At 45.2% G+C, this 18,049-nt stretch overlaps 1 protein-coding gene across 2 annotated transcripts; it reads right to left on the bottom strand.

The window, feature by feature from the left end:
- Nucleotides 1-317: 317 nt before the first annotated feature.
- Nucleotides 318-16,448, bottom strand: mlc1 (modulator of VRAC current 1). Of its 2 annotated transcripts, XM_031822946.1 has the most exons (13): nt 16,249-16,448; nt 12,644-12,758; nt 8,669-8,977; nt 8,247-8,336; nt 7,868-7,921; nt 5,700-5,801; nt 5,361-5,462; nt 2,640-2,711; nt 2,333-2,449; nt 2,085-2,141; nt 1,873-1,995; nt 1,403-1,564; nt 318-891 (listed from the first exon to the last, which is right to left on the bottom strand). In XM_031822946.1, the coding sequence occupies exons 3-13, from the start codon at nt 8,900-8,902 to the stop codon at nt 811-813; spliced, it is 1,194 nt and encodes a 397-aa protein (XP_031678806.1). In that variant the 5' UTR covers nt 8,903-8,977; nt 12,644-12,758; nt 16,249-16,448; the 3' UTR covers nt 318-810. The 2 variants fall into 2 exon arrangements, with proteins under 2 accessions (XP_031678806.1, XP_031678807.1); XM_031822947.1 differs by lacking the exon at nt 12,644-12,758 and having other exon boundaries at nt 16,249-16,447.
- Between the last annotated feature and the right edge of the window lie 1,601 nt (nt 16,449-18,049).

The following is an 18,049-nucleotide window of genomic DNA, read 5'->3' as shown; positions in this document are numbered from 1 at the left end:
TTATATATTTGCTCATTATAGATGAAAACAAATGGTACAGTAATTCACAGCATTTCCAGACATTATCGAAGGAAGGAACTCAAGTGTTTAGCAATTCCCCACCAACAACCAAATTTGTTTTCTCAAAGTCGCATATGACACCACTGTTTGCTGAACATTGTATCCCAACTTAGAAAGCTGAGTTGAGTATTTTGTGCCATTCGTATATTGTGACCAGAAAGACAAGTCAATAGCATAGTCTTCTTGGTGCTTCAGCACGTGCCAGACAGAAAAGGGGGATTGATACATATGTTCGTTCATAAAATGGTGAAGTGACATGATGGTGTATAAATTGTTTTATTTGTCGACATGACAGGAATACAATCACCAACTGTATCTAAAGGACACAATAGTTTTATAGTAAAAAACTGAAGGTCTGTTCTATATGTAAATCTCCATGTAAATATCAATTAGACCTAAAGCTCTATATATAAAGATAACTACATACAGACAAAGACTGAAAGAATACTGTGCTGCATATACAATACAAGGAGGCATGAGAGTACTCAATTGTCTACAGATTATACACAGTAAGGAGATTGTTATAGCATGTTTTAAAATGTAGACCTCAGAGATATGTGAATGCTTATGACGTCACACACTTCCTACTGTATCCTTCCTCTCCATCCCCTTACTCTTTTGTCCTCCCCCTGTCCTTGCTCTTCTTCTTTTCTCTGACAGGGAAACTGACTGACGGTATTCATTATTTATTTTTTCTTCCTCTCCCTTGTCTGTCTTTTCTGTTTTGTCCTCCTTTTCCTCCTCCTCTGTTCACTGTGCCATTTGGACCACAACCGCCTTCCAGGCCTTGTCTTTGTCAAACTCCCGCAGTGTTCCATTGGATGCTTGTTGCTGAGTGAGCAAGATGGAGGGAGGGAAGAGGGGATGGATAGGAAAGGAGAGGAGATCATTTAGAAAAGGAAATAGAGAGACAGAGCAGAGACAGTTATGCAGTACTTTGTCACTGCGGTCTGCACACCGTCAATTGCACAACTGTTTTTCCATGAATGACCAGCTTAGACATAGGCATCACTCCTCCTCACACATTACTGACATTTTCAGAGAGCTGGTGCATCTCTCACCTCAGTATGTCAAAGTATCAGTGACTCTTCGTCAGTGACTCTTCATCAGTGAATCTTCATCAGTGAGTCATAGAGCACAACATCTCATCTGCTAAAGATATGTGTGTGTGTGAGTCTGTGTGCATGCGTGTGTGTTTGAGAGAGAGACAGCAAGAGGGAGAAAGAGAGAGAAAGAGAGAGAGACTGTATGCAGTATGATAGGAGAGTACAATAGGAGAGTGTTGGTCCTAGTTCATGTCTATGGGAGTCTGCATGACTGTGTGAACAGTATGTGTGTGTACCTCTGAGTGGAAGGCTGGGAGCTGCAGGCTGTCATCCCACTCTGGACCCCCCATGCGGAGCTGGCTCTTGTAGGAGGCACAGTGCACCACGGTGGCCAGAGTCAGAACTGCCTGCACCAGCAGCAGCGCCATCAGAATCAGCAGCAGGATCTCATACGATTGCTAGGGACACACACATACATGTTGTATTGGTACATCATCTAAGTTACAACCACATAATCATTCTTGAGCATGTCCCTTTGTCAAAACTTTGGGATTCACTCACTATCTGAGTTATAACCACCACATGAAAAGCTCTGTATGATTTTATATTTCATTGAATTTCTCGATGGTCATTAGTTATATCTTGAGCATGTTTGTCAATAACGGACAATGACTTTGAGCCGGAGGCTTCCCCGAGGCAATCCTTCTGAGCTCATCCTATTTACACAGACTTTACCTACTGTGTCACAGAGCACTAGGCAGCTCACCTTGGCTGTAGGCACCTCATGCAGGAAGATGTCAATGAAACTGAGCACACTGCAGGAGAGGAAGCCTGAGGCTGAGAAGAGCAGTGGGGACGTCACACTGCTGATGGCAATCAGCATCTCCACCTGAGAGGCGGCGGGGGGATAAATAGGCTTCAGTGAGGTAGTGGTTGAGCGTGACACCTGTCCAGAATACATAACCTTTAAAAACTCACCAGACACTTGTTGGGGTATTCTGCCACGACATGGCTGGCAATGGCACTGGGGAAACACTGCAGAGACAGGGATCAAAATAGAGGCACAAGTGATTCAGTCTCTTACCCATTGCTGAGTCACAGACAGATTATTGGGTCATGAATGAAGACTGGGATGTGTCTGCAAACAATTAGCCTCTTTGGTGGGTACAACACTTTTTGGAACCACTGTTATATAGGCCCAATGTAACACAGGCAGCTTAACTCACAGCCACTAAGATCCAGAAGAAGGTGACAGACAGGTATGGACCAGGGAGCAAGACGTCCATGTTGAGAGCGATGATACCGCCAAACACAGCCGAGATTCCTACTATCACCTCAATCACCTGTCAGAAAATAGCAGTGACCATTGGGATGCTGTATCAATGCTGGTGTACTGTGCTGAACAACAATGTAACCGGCATACGTGTGGTGTTTCAATGTACAAACATTAGAGCCACTGTTAAGAGTACATAGTAGAATGTGTAATAATGTATCTCATTCATGAACACAGAAACTCAGTGTCTATGTGCTCACAGAGTAGGCCTTTAGAAGTCGGGTGGGAAAGACGGCCGGTGTCAGAACCACAGGACCGTCATATGTCACGGGCTGAGGGAGAGAAAGGGACGGAGAAGGAGGCGGTACAAAGTGGGGGAGAGGGAGAATCAGAGAGAGAGAGAATGGGAAGAGAGAGGACATACAGTGCGGAGGGAGGGGAAGAGAGAGGACATACAGTGTGGAGGGAGGGGAGAGAGAGGACATACAGTGCGGAGGGAGGGGGAGAGAGAGGACATACAGTGCGGAGGGAGGGGAAGAGAGAGGACATACAGTGCGGAGGGAGGGGGAGAGAGAGGACATACAGTGTGGAGGGGGAGAGAGAGGACATACAGTGTGGAGGGGGAGAGAGAGGACATACAGTGTGGAGGGGGAGAGAGAGGACATACAGTGCGGAGGGAGGGGAAGAGAGAGGACATACAGTGCGGAGGGAGGGGAAGAGAGAGGACATACAGTGCAGAGGGAGGGGGAGAGAGAGGACATACAGTGCGGATGGAGGGGGAGAGAGAGGACATACAGTGCGGATGGAGGGGGAGAGAGAGGACATACAGTGCGGAGGGAGGGGAAGAGAGAGGACATACAGTGTGGAGGGGGAGAGAGAGGACATACAGTGCGGAGGGAGGGGAAGAGAGAGGACATACAGTGCGGATGGAGGGGGAGAGAGAGGACATACAGTGCGGATGGAGGGGGAGAGAGAGGACATACAGTGCGGATGGAGGGGGAGAGAGAGAGGACATACAGTGCGGAAGGAGGGGGAGAGAGAGGACATACAGTGCGGAGGGAGGGGAAGAGAGAGGACATACAGTGTGGAAGGGGAGAGAGAGGACATACAGTGCGGAGGGGGAGAGAGAGGACATACAGTGCGGAGGGAGGGGGAGAGAGAGGACATACAGTGCGGAGGGAGGGGGAGAGAGAGGACATACAGTGTGGATGGAGGGGGAGAGAGAGGACATACAGTGTGGAGGGGGAGAGAGAGGACATACAGTGCGGAGGGGGAGAGAGAGGACATACAGTGCGGAGGGAGGGGGAGAGAGAGGACATACAGTGCGGAGGGAGGGGGAGAGAGAGGACATACAGTGCGGATGGAGGGGGAGAGAGAGGACATACAGTGTGGAGGGGGAGAGAGAGGACATACAGTGCGGAGGGGGAGAGAGAGGACATACAGTGCGGAGGGGGAGAGAGAGGACATACAGTGTGGAGGGGGAGAGAGAGGACATACAGTGCGGAGGGAGGGGGAGGGGGAGAGAGAGAGGACATACAGTGCGGAGGGAGGGGGAGAGAGAGGACATACAGTGCGGATGGAGGGGGAGAGAGAGGACATACAGTGCGGATGGAGGGGGAGAGAGAGGACATACAGTGCGGAGGGAGGGGAAGAGAGAGGACATACAGTGTGGAGGGAGAGAGAGAGGACATACAGTGCGGATGGAGGGGGAGAGAGAGGACATACAGTGCGGAAGGAGGGGGAGAGAGAGGACATACAGTGCGGAGGGAGGGGAAGAGAGAGGACATACAGTGTGGAAGGGGAGAGAGAGAGGACATACAGTGCGGATGGAGGGGGAGAGAGAGGACATACAGTGCGGAGGGAGGGGAAGAGAGAGGACATACAGTGTGGAGGGAGAGAGAGAGGACATACAGTGCGGATGGAGGGGGAGAGAGAGAGGACATACAGTGCGGATGGAGGGGGAGAGAGAGAGGACATACAGTGCGGAAGGAGGGGGAGAGAGAGGACATACAGTGCGGAGGGAGGGGAAGAGAGAGGACATACAGTGTGGAAGGGGAGAGAGAGGACATACAGTGCGGAGGGGGAGAGAGAGGACATACAGTGCGGAGGGAGGGGGAGAGAGAGGACATACAGTGCGGAGGGAGGGGGAGAGAGAGGACATACAGTGCGGATGGAGGGGGAGAGAGAGGACATACAGTGTGGAGGGGGAGAGAGAGGACATACAGTGCGGAGGGGGAGAGAGAGGACATACAGTGTGGAGGGGGAGAGAGAGGACATACAGTGCGGAGGGAGGGGGAGGGGGAGAGAGAGGACATACAGTGCGGAGGGAGGGGGAGAGAGAGGACATACAGTGCGGATGGAGGGGGAGAGAGAGGACATACAGTGCGGATGGAGGGGGGAGAGAGAGGACATACAGTGCGGAGGGAGGGGAAGAGAGAGGACATACAGTGTGGAGGGAGAGAGAGAGGACATACAGTGCGGATGGAGGGGGAGAGAGAGGACATACAGTGCGGAAGGAGGGGGAGAGAGAGGACATACAGTGCGGATGGAGGGGGAGAGAGAGGACATACAGTGCGGAAGGAGGGGGAGAGAGAGGACATACAGTGCGGAGGGGGAGAGAGAGGACATACAGTGCGGAGGGAGGGGGAGAGAGAGGAGGAGAGAGAGGACATACAGTGTGGAGGGGGAGAGAGAGGACATACAGTGCAGAGGGATGGGGAGAGAGAGGACACACAGTGCGGAGGGAGGGGGAGAGAGAGGACATACAGTGCGGAGGGAGGGGAAGAGAGAGGACATACAGTGCGGAGGGAGGGGGAGAGAGAGGACATACAGTGCGGAGGGAGGGGGAGAGAGAGGGATGGCATGTTATAATGATATGCAGACAAACAATCCTACACAGCACAGTATAAGAGAAATAAGAGTACAGCCAACACATGCACATACTGTATACTGTTTCCCAGCTTTAACAATAACACACACACCTTCCTGTGGCTACAGCAGTCCTCTGCAGAGCGTGCAGACAGGATGACTGTACTGGCCATCAGCACCTCCAGCAGAATCAGCAGGATGAGGTTAAAGTTGATCTGAACAGCGGCGGGCCATGGGAGAGAAACAGAGGAGGGAAGAGAGATTGTCAGAGACAGGTAAAGAGATTCATTCAACATCTGTATCCTACAACATGCATGTGTGTGTGATTGTAAGGCAAGTCAGGTTTTAGCGTATCATGCAAACAAACAATTGAAGCCCCTCAAGGCTTTGCCTTAGGGAAACTACATCCAGGGTGCACAGAGAAGAGAAAAACAGATCGGCTGTAGACTCACATTGACAGCAGAGGGACTCAACACCAGCTTACAGCCAAACCACACCAGGCAAGTGGTCGTCACAGCGAAGGTGGAGACAAATACCACCTGGAAATCTGACACCTGTCAATCACAGATGTAATATATATTATTTGCACTTACATCAGGGACATGTTGACAGTATTAAGGAGACATGTTGACAGTATTACGGGGACATGTTGACAGTATTATGGGGACATGTTGACAGTATTAAGGGAACATGTTGACAGTATTACGGGGACATGTTGACAGTATTAAGGGGACATGTTGACAGTATTAAGGGGACATGTTGACAGTATTAAGGGGACATGTTGACAGTATTATGGGGAGGTGTTAACAGTGTTACGGGGACATGTTAACAGTATTACGGGGACATATTAACAGTATTAAGGGGACATGTTAACAGTATTAAGGGGACATGTTGGCAGTATTACGGGGACATTCTAACAGTATTAAGGGGACATGTTGACAGTATTAAGGCGACATGTTAACAGTATTATGGGGACATGTTGACTGTATTAAGGGGACATGTTGCCAGTATTAAGGGGACATGTTGCCAGTATTAAGGGGACATGTTGACAGTGTTAAGGCGACATGTTAACAGTATTGTGTGGACATGTTGACAGTATTAAGGAGACATGTTGACAGTATTAAGGGGACATGTTGACAGTAATATGGGGACATGTTAACAGTATTACGGGGACATGTTAACAGTATTACGGGGACATGATAACAGTATTAAGGGGACACGTTTACAGTATTAATGGGACATTCTGACAGTATTAAGAGGACATGTTGACAGTATTAAGGGGACATTCTGACAGTATTAAGGGGACATGTTGCCAGTATTAAGGGGACATGTTAACAGTATTAAGGAGACATTCTGACAGTATTAAGGGGACATGTTGGCAGTATTAAGGGGACATTCTGACAGTATTAAGGGGACATTCTGACAGTATTAAGGGGACATTCTGACAGTATTAAGGGGACATGTTGACAGTATTAAGGGGACATGTTGGCAGTATTACGGTGACATTCTGACCATATTAAGGGGACATTCTGACAGTATTAAGGGGACATTCTGACAGTATTAAGGGGACATGTTGACAGTATTAAGGGGACATTCTGACAGTATTAAGGGGACATGTTGGCAGTATTAAGGGGACATTCTGACAGTATTAAGGGGACATGTTGACAGTATTAAGGGGACATGTTGACAGTATTAAGGGGACATGTTGACAGTATTAAGGGGACATGTTGACAGTATTAAGGGAACATGTTAACAGTATTAAGGGGACATTCTGACAGTATTAAGGGGACATGTTGACAGTACTAAGGGGACATGTTGGCAGTATTAAGGGGACATGTTAACAGTATTAAGGGGACATTCTGACAGTATTAAGGGGACATGTTGACAGTATTAAGGGGACGTGTTGGCAGTATTATGGGGACATTCTAACAGTATTAAGGGGACATGTTGACAGTATTAAGGCGACATGTTAACAGTATTATGGGGACATGTTGACAGTATTAAGGGGACATGTTGACAGTAATATGGGGACATGTTAACAGTATTACGGGGACATGTTAACAGTATTACGGGGACATGATAACAGTATTAAGGGGACACGTTTACAGTATTAATGGGACATTCTGACAGTATTAAGGGGACATGTTGCCAGTATTAAGGGGACATTCTGACAGTTTTAAGGGGCCATGTTGACAGTATTAAGGGGACATTCTGACAGTATTAAGGGGACATTCTGACAGTATTAAGGGGACATTCTGACAGTATTAAGGGGACATTCTGACAGTATTAAGGGGACATTCTGACATTATTACGGGGACATGTTTACAGTATTAAGGGGACATTCTGACAGTATTAAGGGGACATTCTGATATTATTACGGGGACATGTTTACAGTATTAAGGGGACACGTTGACAGTATTATGGGGACATGTTTACAGTATTAAGGTTAAGGGGACACGTTAACATTATTACGGGGACACGTTGAAATTATTACGGGGACATGTTTACAGTATTAAGAGGACATTCTGACAGCATTAGCTCAGTGGCCCCTGGACAACATTCATGCAACAAACGCACATTTGCTCATTGAGTAGCGTAAGCCTATTTGTTGTGTACTCACTGCAACATGATGGTTCTTGGCAATGGCAAAGCTGACAACTGCTGCCGGGACACTCTGAAACAAACACACACACAAATACTAATCTCACTCTGTAGCTCTCAAGCCTGGCACGCATGATTACACAAATATAGTACATACTCTCAATATTTGCTTGCCTGCAGTGCTATGCTGTTTCATAGGCACCAGGTGTTAAACGTTTTTGTAACTGGGCAGATTTGTCTTTATTTTAATGAACATGATTAGAAGCACGTGTCTCTGCTCTTGTAAGTGTTCTATTTTGAAGGTACTGTACTATCAAGTAACGATAATTATCATAATAATAACAACGATCATGAGGATCAGCCTGTTTTCAGACTCTGGTCAGCTGAGAGCCACTCACCGAGCCTGCAGCACAGCGCAGATAGTCCATAGCAGCAGGAAACACATTGCCCAGGTAGAGAGAGAAGCCTGCTGTGACCAACAGACTGCTCTGTGAACCACACACACGCGCACACACACACACACACCGCACAATGGTTAGCATGTAAACTGCCAAGAGTAGAGTTCACTTACCAAAAAGTTGTCTCCCCCACCCCTGTTCTCTTTTCTCTCACCCCTGTGAGGAGGTTGTACATTCCCCCTTTGAGGGATGATTTTATGCTCGTGTTTTTCTGTCTTCAAACCCGAATGTGAATGGAATAACCAGATGTATGTGCTCTCTCTAACCAATCAAGGGCATTGAGTAATCAATTACAGCAGCACTGGGTTTTTGGAATACCACATTTGTCCATCCCTTTAACTCTTGACCTCCCGACCTCTCACCCCAATGAGGACGCTGTAGAGCCAGGTCCTGTAGCTGAGGCAGGGGTGCATGGGCTTCTCAGAGTGGGCAAGCTGCAGGTCACTGGCCCTCACGTCCACCGTGTAGCTCTCTGGCCGCTCCCTCTCCGCACACCCCCGCCGGCCCACCGTACCCCCGCCACCCCCCCTCTCCAGCGTGGGCATCTGGGTGTAGCTGAACTCCTCCATGGCAGACAGATCGTCCCGCTGCATCATAGTGAGAGATGAGTGACAGCGCCCCCAGATAGTCCAATGGGACGGTCACACTGGGTCTGAGGAACCTGTGTGTGTCTGGCAGAGCGGACATGAACCTGTTACTGCAGTGGGTTAAATCTTCCTGGGGTCCAAACACATTAAGGCACTTACATTACATATAAAACAAAAGATAAAACAGTACATCATATCATAACATTATTACACCACTACACATCTACAATACAAAAGTGGATAATACCACCATACAGCGTTATTTCAATGTAGGTGTGTGTAGAGTACTAGCGTTTGTCTGCATATGCACGTGGCTGTACCTGTGTATGTGTCTCTTCCCAGTCCCCGCTGTTCCATGAGGGGTATTTTGATCTATTTTTTAAATCTGAATGCATCAGTTACCCGATGAGGAATAGAGTTCCATGTAGTCATGTCTCTATGTAGTACTGGGCGCCTCCCATAGTCTATTCTGGATTTGGGGATTGTGAAGAGACCTCTGGTGGCATGTCTTGTGAGGTATGCATGGGTGTCTGAGCTGTGTGCTAGTAGTTTAAACAGACAGCTCGGTACATTCAGCTTGTCAACACTTCTTACAAAAACAAGTAGTGATGAAGTCAATCTCTCCTCCACTTTGAGCCATGAGAGATTGACATGCATATCAATAATGTTAGCTACTCCTGTACATTTAAGGGCCAGCCGTGCTACCCTGTTCTGAGCCAATTGTAATTGGTCCCTCTTTGTGGCACCTGACCACACGACTGAACAGTAGTCCAAGTGTGACAAAACTAGGGCCTGTAGGACCTGCCTTGTTGATAGTGTTGATAAGAAGGCAGAGCAGAGCTTTATTATGGACAGACTTCTCCCCATCTTAGCTACCGTTGTATCAACATGTTTTGACCATGACAGTTTATAATCCATTGTTACTCCAAGCAGTTTAGTCATCTCAATTTACTCAATTTCCACGTTATTCATTACAATATTTAGTTGAGGTTTAGGGATGAGTGAATGATTTGTCCCAAATACAATGCTTCTAGTTTAGACTAACTTATTCCTTGCCACCCATTCTGGTACTAACTGCAGCTCTTTGCTAATAACCTCTTGAAGCTAGGGGGCACTATTTTTATGTTTGGAAAAATAACGTTCCCAAAGTAAATGGCCTATTTCTCAGGACAAGATGCTAGAATATGCATATAATTGACAGATTAGGATAGAAAGTTTCCAAAACTGTCAAAATATTGTCTGTGAGTATAACAGAACTGATATTGCAGGGGAAACCCTGAGAAAAATCAAACCAGGAAGTGGCCTCTATTTTGAAAACTCCATGTTCCATAGCCTCCCATTGCTCCATTTAAAGGGATATCAACCAGATTCCTTTTCCTATCACTTCCTCAAGGTGTCAACAGTCTTCAGACATAGTTTCAGGCTTTTATTTTGAAAAATGAGCCAGAACGATAACATCACATCGTGGTCACATATGAGTTTTGCTAGCGCAACAGACTTTGGATAGGTATTGCTTTTCCCTCTCCTACTGTGAAAGACATTTGCGGTTGATATATTATCGATTATATATTTTAAAAACAACCTGAGGATTGATTATAAAAAAACGTTTGACATGTTTCTGTGGACATTACAGATATTATTTGGAATTTGTCTGCGTTGTCGTGACCGCTCTTTCCTGTGGATTTCTGAACATAACGCGCCAAACAAACGGAGGTATTTTGGATATAAAAATCATCTTTATGGAACAAAAGGAACATTTGTTGTGTAATGATTATTGACAAGTTAGTACTTAGAGACTAACCACCAATGTACAGTCGTGTCCAAAAAGTTTTGAGAATGACACAAATATTAATTTCCACAAAGTTTGCTGCTTCAGTGTCTTTAGATATTTTTGTCAGATGTTACTCTGGAATACAAAATTATAATTACAAGCATTTCATAAGTGTCAAAGGCTTTTATTTACAATTACATGAAGTTGATGCAAAGAGTCAATGTTTGCAGTGTTGACCCTTCTTTTTCGAGACCTCTGCAATCCGCCCTGGCATGCTGTCAATAAACTTCTGGGCCACATCCTGACTGATGGCAGCCCATTCTTGCATAATCAATGCTTGGAGTTTGTTAGAATTTGTGGATTTTTGTTTGTCCACCCGCCTCTTGAGGATTGACCACAAGTTCTCAATGGGATTAAGGTCTGGGGAGTTTCCTGGCCATGGACCCAAAATATCAAAGTTTTGTTCCCCGAGCCACTTAGTTATCACTTTTGCCTTATGGCAAGGTGCTCCATCATGCTGGAAAAGGCATTGTTCATCACCAAACTGTTCCTGGATGGTTGGGAGAAGTTGCTCTCGGAGGATGTGTTGGTACCACTCTTTATTCATGGCTGTGTTCTTAGGCAAAATTGTGAGTGAGCCCACTCCCTTGGCTGAGAAGCAACCCCACTCATGAATGGTCTCAGGACGCTTTACAGTTGGCATGACACAGGACTGATGGTAGCGTTCACCTTGTCTTCTCCGGACAAGCTTTTGTCCGGATGCCCCAAACAATCGGAAAGGGGATTCATCAGAGAAAATGACTTTACCCCAGTTCTCAGCAGTCCAAACCCTGTACCTTTTGCAGAATATCAGTCTGTCCCTGATGTTTTTCCTGGAGAGAAGTGGCTTCTTTGCTGCCATTCTTGACACCAGGCCATCCTCCAAAAGTCTTCGCCTCACTGTGCATGCAGATGCACTCACACCTGCCTGCTGCCATTCCTGAGAAAGCTCTGTACTGGTGGTGCCCCGATCCCGCAGCTGAATCAACTTTAGGAGACAGTCCTGGCACTTGCTGGATTTTCTTGGGCGCCATGAAGCCTTCTTCACAACAATTGAACCGCTCTCCTTGAAGTTCTTGATGATCTGATAAATTGTTGATTTAGGTGCAATCCTACCTGCAGCAATATCCTTGTCTGTGAAGCCCTTTTGTGCAAAGCAATGATGATGACACGTGTTTCCTTGGAGGTAACCATGGTTGACAGAGGAAGAACAATGATTCCAAGCACCACCCTCCTTTTGAAGCTTCCAGTCTGTTCTTGGAACTCAATCAGCATGACAGAATGATCTCCAGCCTTGTCCTCGTCAACACTCACACCAATGTTAATGAGAGAATCACTGACATGATGTCAGCTGGTCCTTTTGTGGAAGGGCTGAAATGCAGTGGAGTTTTTTGGGGGGGGATTCAGTTCATTTGCATGACAAAGAGGGACTTTGCAATTAATTGCAATTCATCTGATCACTCTTCATAACATTCTGGAGTATATGCAATTTGCCATCATACATACTGAGGCAGCAGACTTTGTGAAAATGTATATTTGTGTCATTCTCAAAACTTTTTGCCTTGACTGTAGACCATTTTTCTTGCAAAAGGATTTAACGATGGAACAAAACCTAAAAAAATTATAAACGTTGGTTATGTATTTCTTAACAACATAGCTGTGTTCTTCCGTGAATCCTACCAGAGGATGAACATTTGGGAGAAGGAGAGCAAGGACCAAAGACACAGACGTCTTGCTCCAATTGGAGAGACACGCTGGTGGGCTAAAGACAGTGCCCTAAAGAAAGGCTTTGGAACTTTTGGAAATCCAGATGAGGGTCTGTATGTTGATGTCCTTCTCACTCTTTCAACCATACAAGATCAGAAAAACATCAACACCATTGCATAGGTCAAGGCACAAGGATACATTGAGGGGTTGCTGAAGTATGAAACAATACTTACAGCTCAGATATTCCTCAGAATTATTCAGGTCACCTCACCAGTCTCAAAATATCTTCAAACAAGTGGAATGGACATTCTGTCTGCGCATCGTATGGATGTGTCTACAGAGGAGCAGCTGAAAGGAACATCAAGAGATTTTGAAAAAGTCAAGGCTGCTGCAGACACATTTGTCCAGTGGGCCAACAGAAAGTTGCAGGAACGGGATGAGGAAACAGAGCTAGGAGTTAGAGACCACTTTGCCAACGAAAAGGGCTAGAAAGAAGGAAACCATGCCTGGAGAGATGGCACAAGATGAGACTTGGTCAGAGAGTGCATACAGGATTGTTGTCCATAATCAAATTCTGGATACAATTATAGATAGCATCCATCGGCAATTTCTGAGTAATGGCACTTTGTATGCCGACATGGCTCTTCTGGACCCTAAACACTTTAGTCAGCTAACATCCAGTGCCAGTGGCCTTCCACAGACAGCCCTTCCACAGACAGCCTTCAATAACTAAGACAATGTTTGATCAAATTTGACAGCAGAGCAACGGTGACCAATTTACAGAGTGAGCTCATGAGTCTGGTAGAACAGTGGACTAGGTTAAAACTTCTTATTGACTGGGGGCAGTATTGAGTAGCTTGCATGAATAAGGTGCCCAGAGTAAACTGCCTGCTACTCTGTCCCAGATGTGAATATATGCATATTATTAGTAGTATTGGATAGAAAACACTCTGAAGTTTCTAAAACTGTTTGAATGATGTCTGTGAGTATAACAGAACTCATATGGCAGGTGAAAACCTGAGACAAATCCAACCAGGAAGTGGGAAATCTGAGGTTTTGTAGTTTCATTTAAGTGATTGCCTATCCAATATGCTGTGTCTATGGGGCCAGATTGCACTTCCCAAGGCTTCCAGCAGATGTCAATAGTCTTTAGAAAGTTGTTTGAGGCTTATATTGTGGAAGGGTGTTGAATAAGAGCTGTTTCAACAAGTGGACTAGGCTGAGGCCAATCAGTTGTTTACTGCGCGGTCACCCCGTTCCTTCTTTTTCCTCTGTAATGAATACGCTATTGTCCGGTTGGAATATTATTGAAGATTTATTATAAAAAGACCCTAAGGATTGATTGTAAACATCGTTTGACATGTTTCTACAAACTGTAATGGAACTCTTTTGACTTTTCGTCTGGATTTTGCACTCGAGCACTGTGCCTTTGGAATAGTGAACTAAACGCGCGAACAAAACGTAGGTATTTGTTTTTAAATATGAACGTAATCGAACAAAACAAACATTTCTTGTGGGAGTCCTGGGACTGCATTCCAACGAAGATCAGCAAAGGTAAGTAAAGATTTTTAATGCTATTTATGACTTTTGTTGACTCCACAATTTGGCAGGTAACTGTATGGCTTGCTTTTGTGGCTGAACGCTCTTCTCAGATTATTGAATATTGTGCTTTTGACGTAAAGCTTTTTTGAAATCTGACACAGTGGTTGCATTAAGAACAAGTTTTTCTTTAATTCTATGTAAAACATGTATCGTTCATCAAAGTTTATGATGAGTATTTCTGTTATTTGATGTGGCTCTCTGCAATTTCTCCGGATGTTTTGGAGGCACTTCTGAACATGGCATCAATGTAAACTGAGGTTTTTGGATATAAATATGAACTTGATCGAACAAAACATACATGTATTGTGTAACATTGAGTCCTGGGAGTGTCATCTGATGAAGATCATCAAAGGTTAGTGATTCATTTTGTCTATATTTCTGCTTTTTGTGACTCCTCTCTTTGGTTGGAAAATGGCTGAATGCTTTCTGTGACTAGTTGCTGACCTAACATAATGATATGTTCTGCCTTCGCCAAAAAGCCTTTTTGAAATCGGACACCGTGGTTGGATTAACGAGAAGTGTATATTTAAAATGGTCTAAAATACTTGTATGGTTGAGGAATTTTTATTATGAGATTTCTGTTGTTTTGAATTTGGCGCCCTGCAATTTCCCTGGCTGTTGGCGAGGTGGGACGTTACCGTCCCGAACGATCCCAGAGAGGTCAAAATAATCGTGATTTGAAGAATACACAACCAGGACTATGGAGGACTATGGACCAGAAGGAAATGAAGACGACGTGGAGATGGTGAACAAGAGCTGTTCATCTTGCAAGGACTGTCCAGTGTGTTGCTACCGAATTCTTAGTCAGTACAACCTATTGACCGACGCATACCACATCCTGGGCCTTGCTTAGAAGTTCCTACTTACCCTGTCAGTAACCCAGGTAGCTTGCGAGCGGAGCTTCTCTACTCTGAAATTCATCAACAGTAGGCAAAGGAGCACTCTATCTCAACAGCACCTGGAGGCTTTTATGGTCATGGCTACTGAGTGAGATGTTTTAACGGCCCTAGACCATGACCTGGTTATAGATGGCCTTGATGAGAGAAGTGAGCTGCTGCAGAAATGGCTAATTTAACAAGGTAGGAAAGTGTTTATTTTAATTTTATTCTATGACTTGCCTACTCACCCGTCTTTTCACCCACAAATGTCTTCCTGTATTATTAATTTTACTGGTCAGATGGTTCCAGAGATTCTTGCCACCTAGCTGCCAGTGCCATTGTGCCAAGATGTGCTCCTTCCAGCCAGCCTCCCCCTAAGAGCAACACATCACCCTTGTTCTATTTTACATCTATTTTACTAAAGTCGTTGTTATAAATATTGTTCAGTAATCTTGTTTTTCATAAAGTGTGGCGTGGGTTGTGTGGATGGTGGTGTATCGCTGGGGGGTTTTGGTGGGCCGGTCTGTGTCAAAAAGTCCAGGGCCATTTTTCATTCCCAGTTCGTCCCTGGGGACAGCCGAAGAACCCTTTAAGGTTCTAGATAGACCCTTTTTTTCTAAGAATGTAGAAACATGGGCTTTTAGGCAGTTTTTTGTTGTTGAATAATGTTGATTAATTATGAAAATATGAAAAATATGAATAACATTCCACCCATGGTCATTTGACTGCAGGAAAGGGCTCCAACACTTTGTCAGAAGTACAGAATCAGTATCTGAATCAAATGATAATTTATTGTGTGACATTCAGGCACTTTGAAGAATCAGAATCGGGATCAAACAATAACATCAATATCTTTGGTTCTTTAGGGAGATAAAATGGCTGCACAAATGGAAATAATAAGTTATTTCAGTAAATTATCAGTTGATAAATATGGATTTTGCACAAAGTGTCATAAGACAAAATAGTTTTCTTTACCATTAATCTTGATTTCTTGAATCTTCTTTCCAATAAAAAATATAGAAGATCAAAAAGATGTATTATGAGTTATATTCATCAAAGTAGTTCAGACTAAACAACATCTGAGAGCATTATGTACCTCTGGGGGAAAATGGTGTGTAGGAAAAATAGGTATAAGTTTGAGTGGATAGAAGATAAAAATGGGATATCAAGGAACAAGATCAATACAAATGGAAGTACACGCTAATGAATGTTCACACATCAATGAATCCTACAGAACTTCAAAAACAACACCCACTCCTCTCTCTCCTACAGGTCTCACCTGACTCAAACACCCCCCTTTCCACCCTCTCCTTCCCCTCCTCTCATATCCCGTTCCCTTATCTTCCTCTCCCACTCACCTGTTTAGTTGTCCGTCTTGTAGTATCTCCCCAACTTATCTACCCACAAGATCTCTCTCAATGGACACACAGCAATTTTATAATCCCATATAGAAGACACTTGTTTTTGTCGTTCGGAAAGCAGTTTCTTCCCTCTCCCCCTCTCTCTCCCTCCCTCTCCCACTCTCACCCTCCCTCTCTCTCTCACTCTCTTTAGAAGAGACAACAACATTCTGGAGCTAGCTGTTTTCAAAGAGGGGAACAAAAACCCATGCCTCTCAGGCTGCCAGCGCGTTCTGTGCCAGAGGCATACAGCCTGTGAATGACAAAGAGGGGAGAGGAGAGGCGGAAAGGAGAGGAGGAGGGGGGAGAAACAAGGGGAGAAGGGGCTCGCGCTAGGGGCAGAGATAAATAGGGCAGACCACCTTTCCCTTCTGTCCTTCCACCCATCTACTCACACACGGACACACACAAATTCCGTAAGGCATGGGGACAAACAGTCACACACACACACACACACACACACACACACACACACACACACACACACACACACACACACACACACACACACACACACACACACACACACACACACACACACACACACACACACACACAGCGAGAATAATCTCATTGTTTCAGTTAAATAACTCTGGGTTCTCCCCTCTAGAAGTTCCCCCTGCTCCTTGCCATTGCCTGACCAACAGTTGCTAGCTACACTTCACAGTCCAGTAAATCAAATTGTCCGGCAGGGCTTTAGAAAAGAGGAGACAGAGAGGCATTTGGTTCACGTGATTTCATGCCACATCTGCAACAGCTAATCTGATGGAAAGTTTCCCCATAATACTTTTCCCTAAATTACATCCTTTTGAATATAATTAGTGTTTGTTTAAAGTGTTTGTGTGTGTGTGTGTGTGAGAGAGAGAGAGAGAGAGAGAGAGAGAGAGAGAGAGAGAGAGAGAGAGAGAGAGAGAGAGAGAGAGAGAGAGAGAGAGAGAGAGTGTGTGTGTGTTCCCGCAAGCAGGGATTCCATTCAGACTCTGAACAAAGCAGTATACTCTTGGTTTAAAATTGTTCCTGGACAGCCGTTTCCATGGATACTCTTCAACAACTCCTCCACCCCTCCACCTTCCTCCGTCACCTCTACACACACTGGACAATTCAACAAACGTAAGACACAGAATGGCTGCTCAGTCTCAGTAAAGCATAGGCCTTTAGTTCAACACAGTACCATTCTGTGTCTAAGGTCACAGCAGAGTACAGAGTTGTCGATCTATCATGTCTGAGTTTTGAAGAAGTTTGAAGCAGTGGAGAGTAGAATAGAATATCATGTAATAGAATCCTTAATGCCCCATAGGTGAATTTGCATGGCAACATAAGTAGGCCTACATACATCTTGTGGGAGAGGACAAGTTCCTCTTAAAAACCTATCTATCCTGCAAATAGAAAAACACTCAGAGGTAACTAACCTGGGGTGTCCTTATAGTCCTGCCATGTTGTACACATGAGGAGTAATGGTTTTATTTTTGATTCATTATGTTGTTTGGCAGGCCAGATACACTTGGCTGCTGCTACAGACAGACAGACAGACAGACAGACAGACAGACAGACAGACAGACAGACAGACAGACAGACAGACAGACAGACAGACAGACAGACAGACAGACAGACAGACAGACAGACAGACAGACAGACAGGCTGGCTGGCTGGCTGGCAGACTGGCAGACAGACTGGCAGCCAGCATGGTGGCCTCAATTTGATAATAAATAACATCCAACTGCACAATGAATCTAAACAATCTGTCACATAAACAGCCAAG

This window comes from Oncorhynchus kisutch, linkage group LG4, assembly GCF_002021735.2.
Source record: "Oncorhynchus kisutch isolate 150728-3 linkage group LG4, Okis_V2, whole genome shotgun sequence".
Taxonomy (NCBI): domain Eukaryota; kingdom Metazoa; phylum Chordata; class Actinopteri; order Salmoniformes; family Salmonidae; genus Oncorhynchus; species Oncorhynchus kisutch.
The sequence above is the reverse complement of the archived record's forward strand: the minus strand, read 5'-3'. Positions and strand labels throughout refer to the sequence as shown.

Coding starts and splice junctions, on each gene's coding strand:
- mlc1 (XM_031822946.1), bottom strand. CDS start 8,902: ATGATGCAGCGGGACGATCTGTCTGCCATGGAGGAGTTCAGCTACACC. Junction 5,463..5,699: donor TGAGTCCCTCTGCTGTCAAT/GTGAGTCTACAG, acceptor GCCGCTGTTCAG/ATCAACTTTAACCTCATCCT. Junction 892..1,402: donor TCCCAGCCTTCCACTCAGAG/GTACACACACAT, acceptor TTGCTCACTCAG/CAACAAGCATCCAATGGAAC.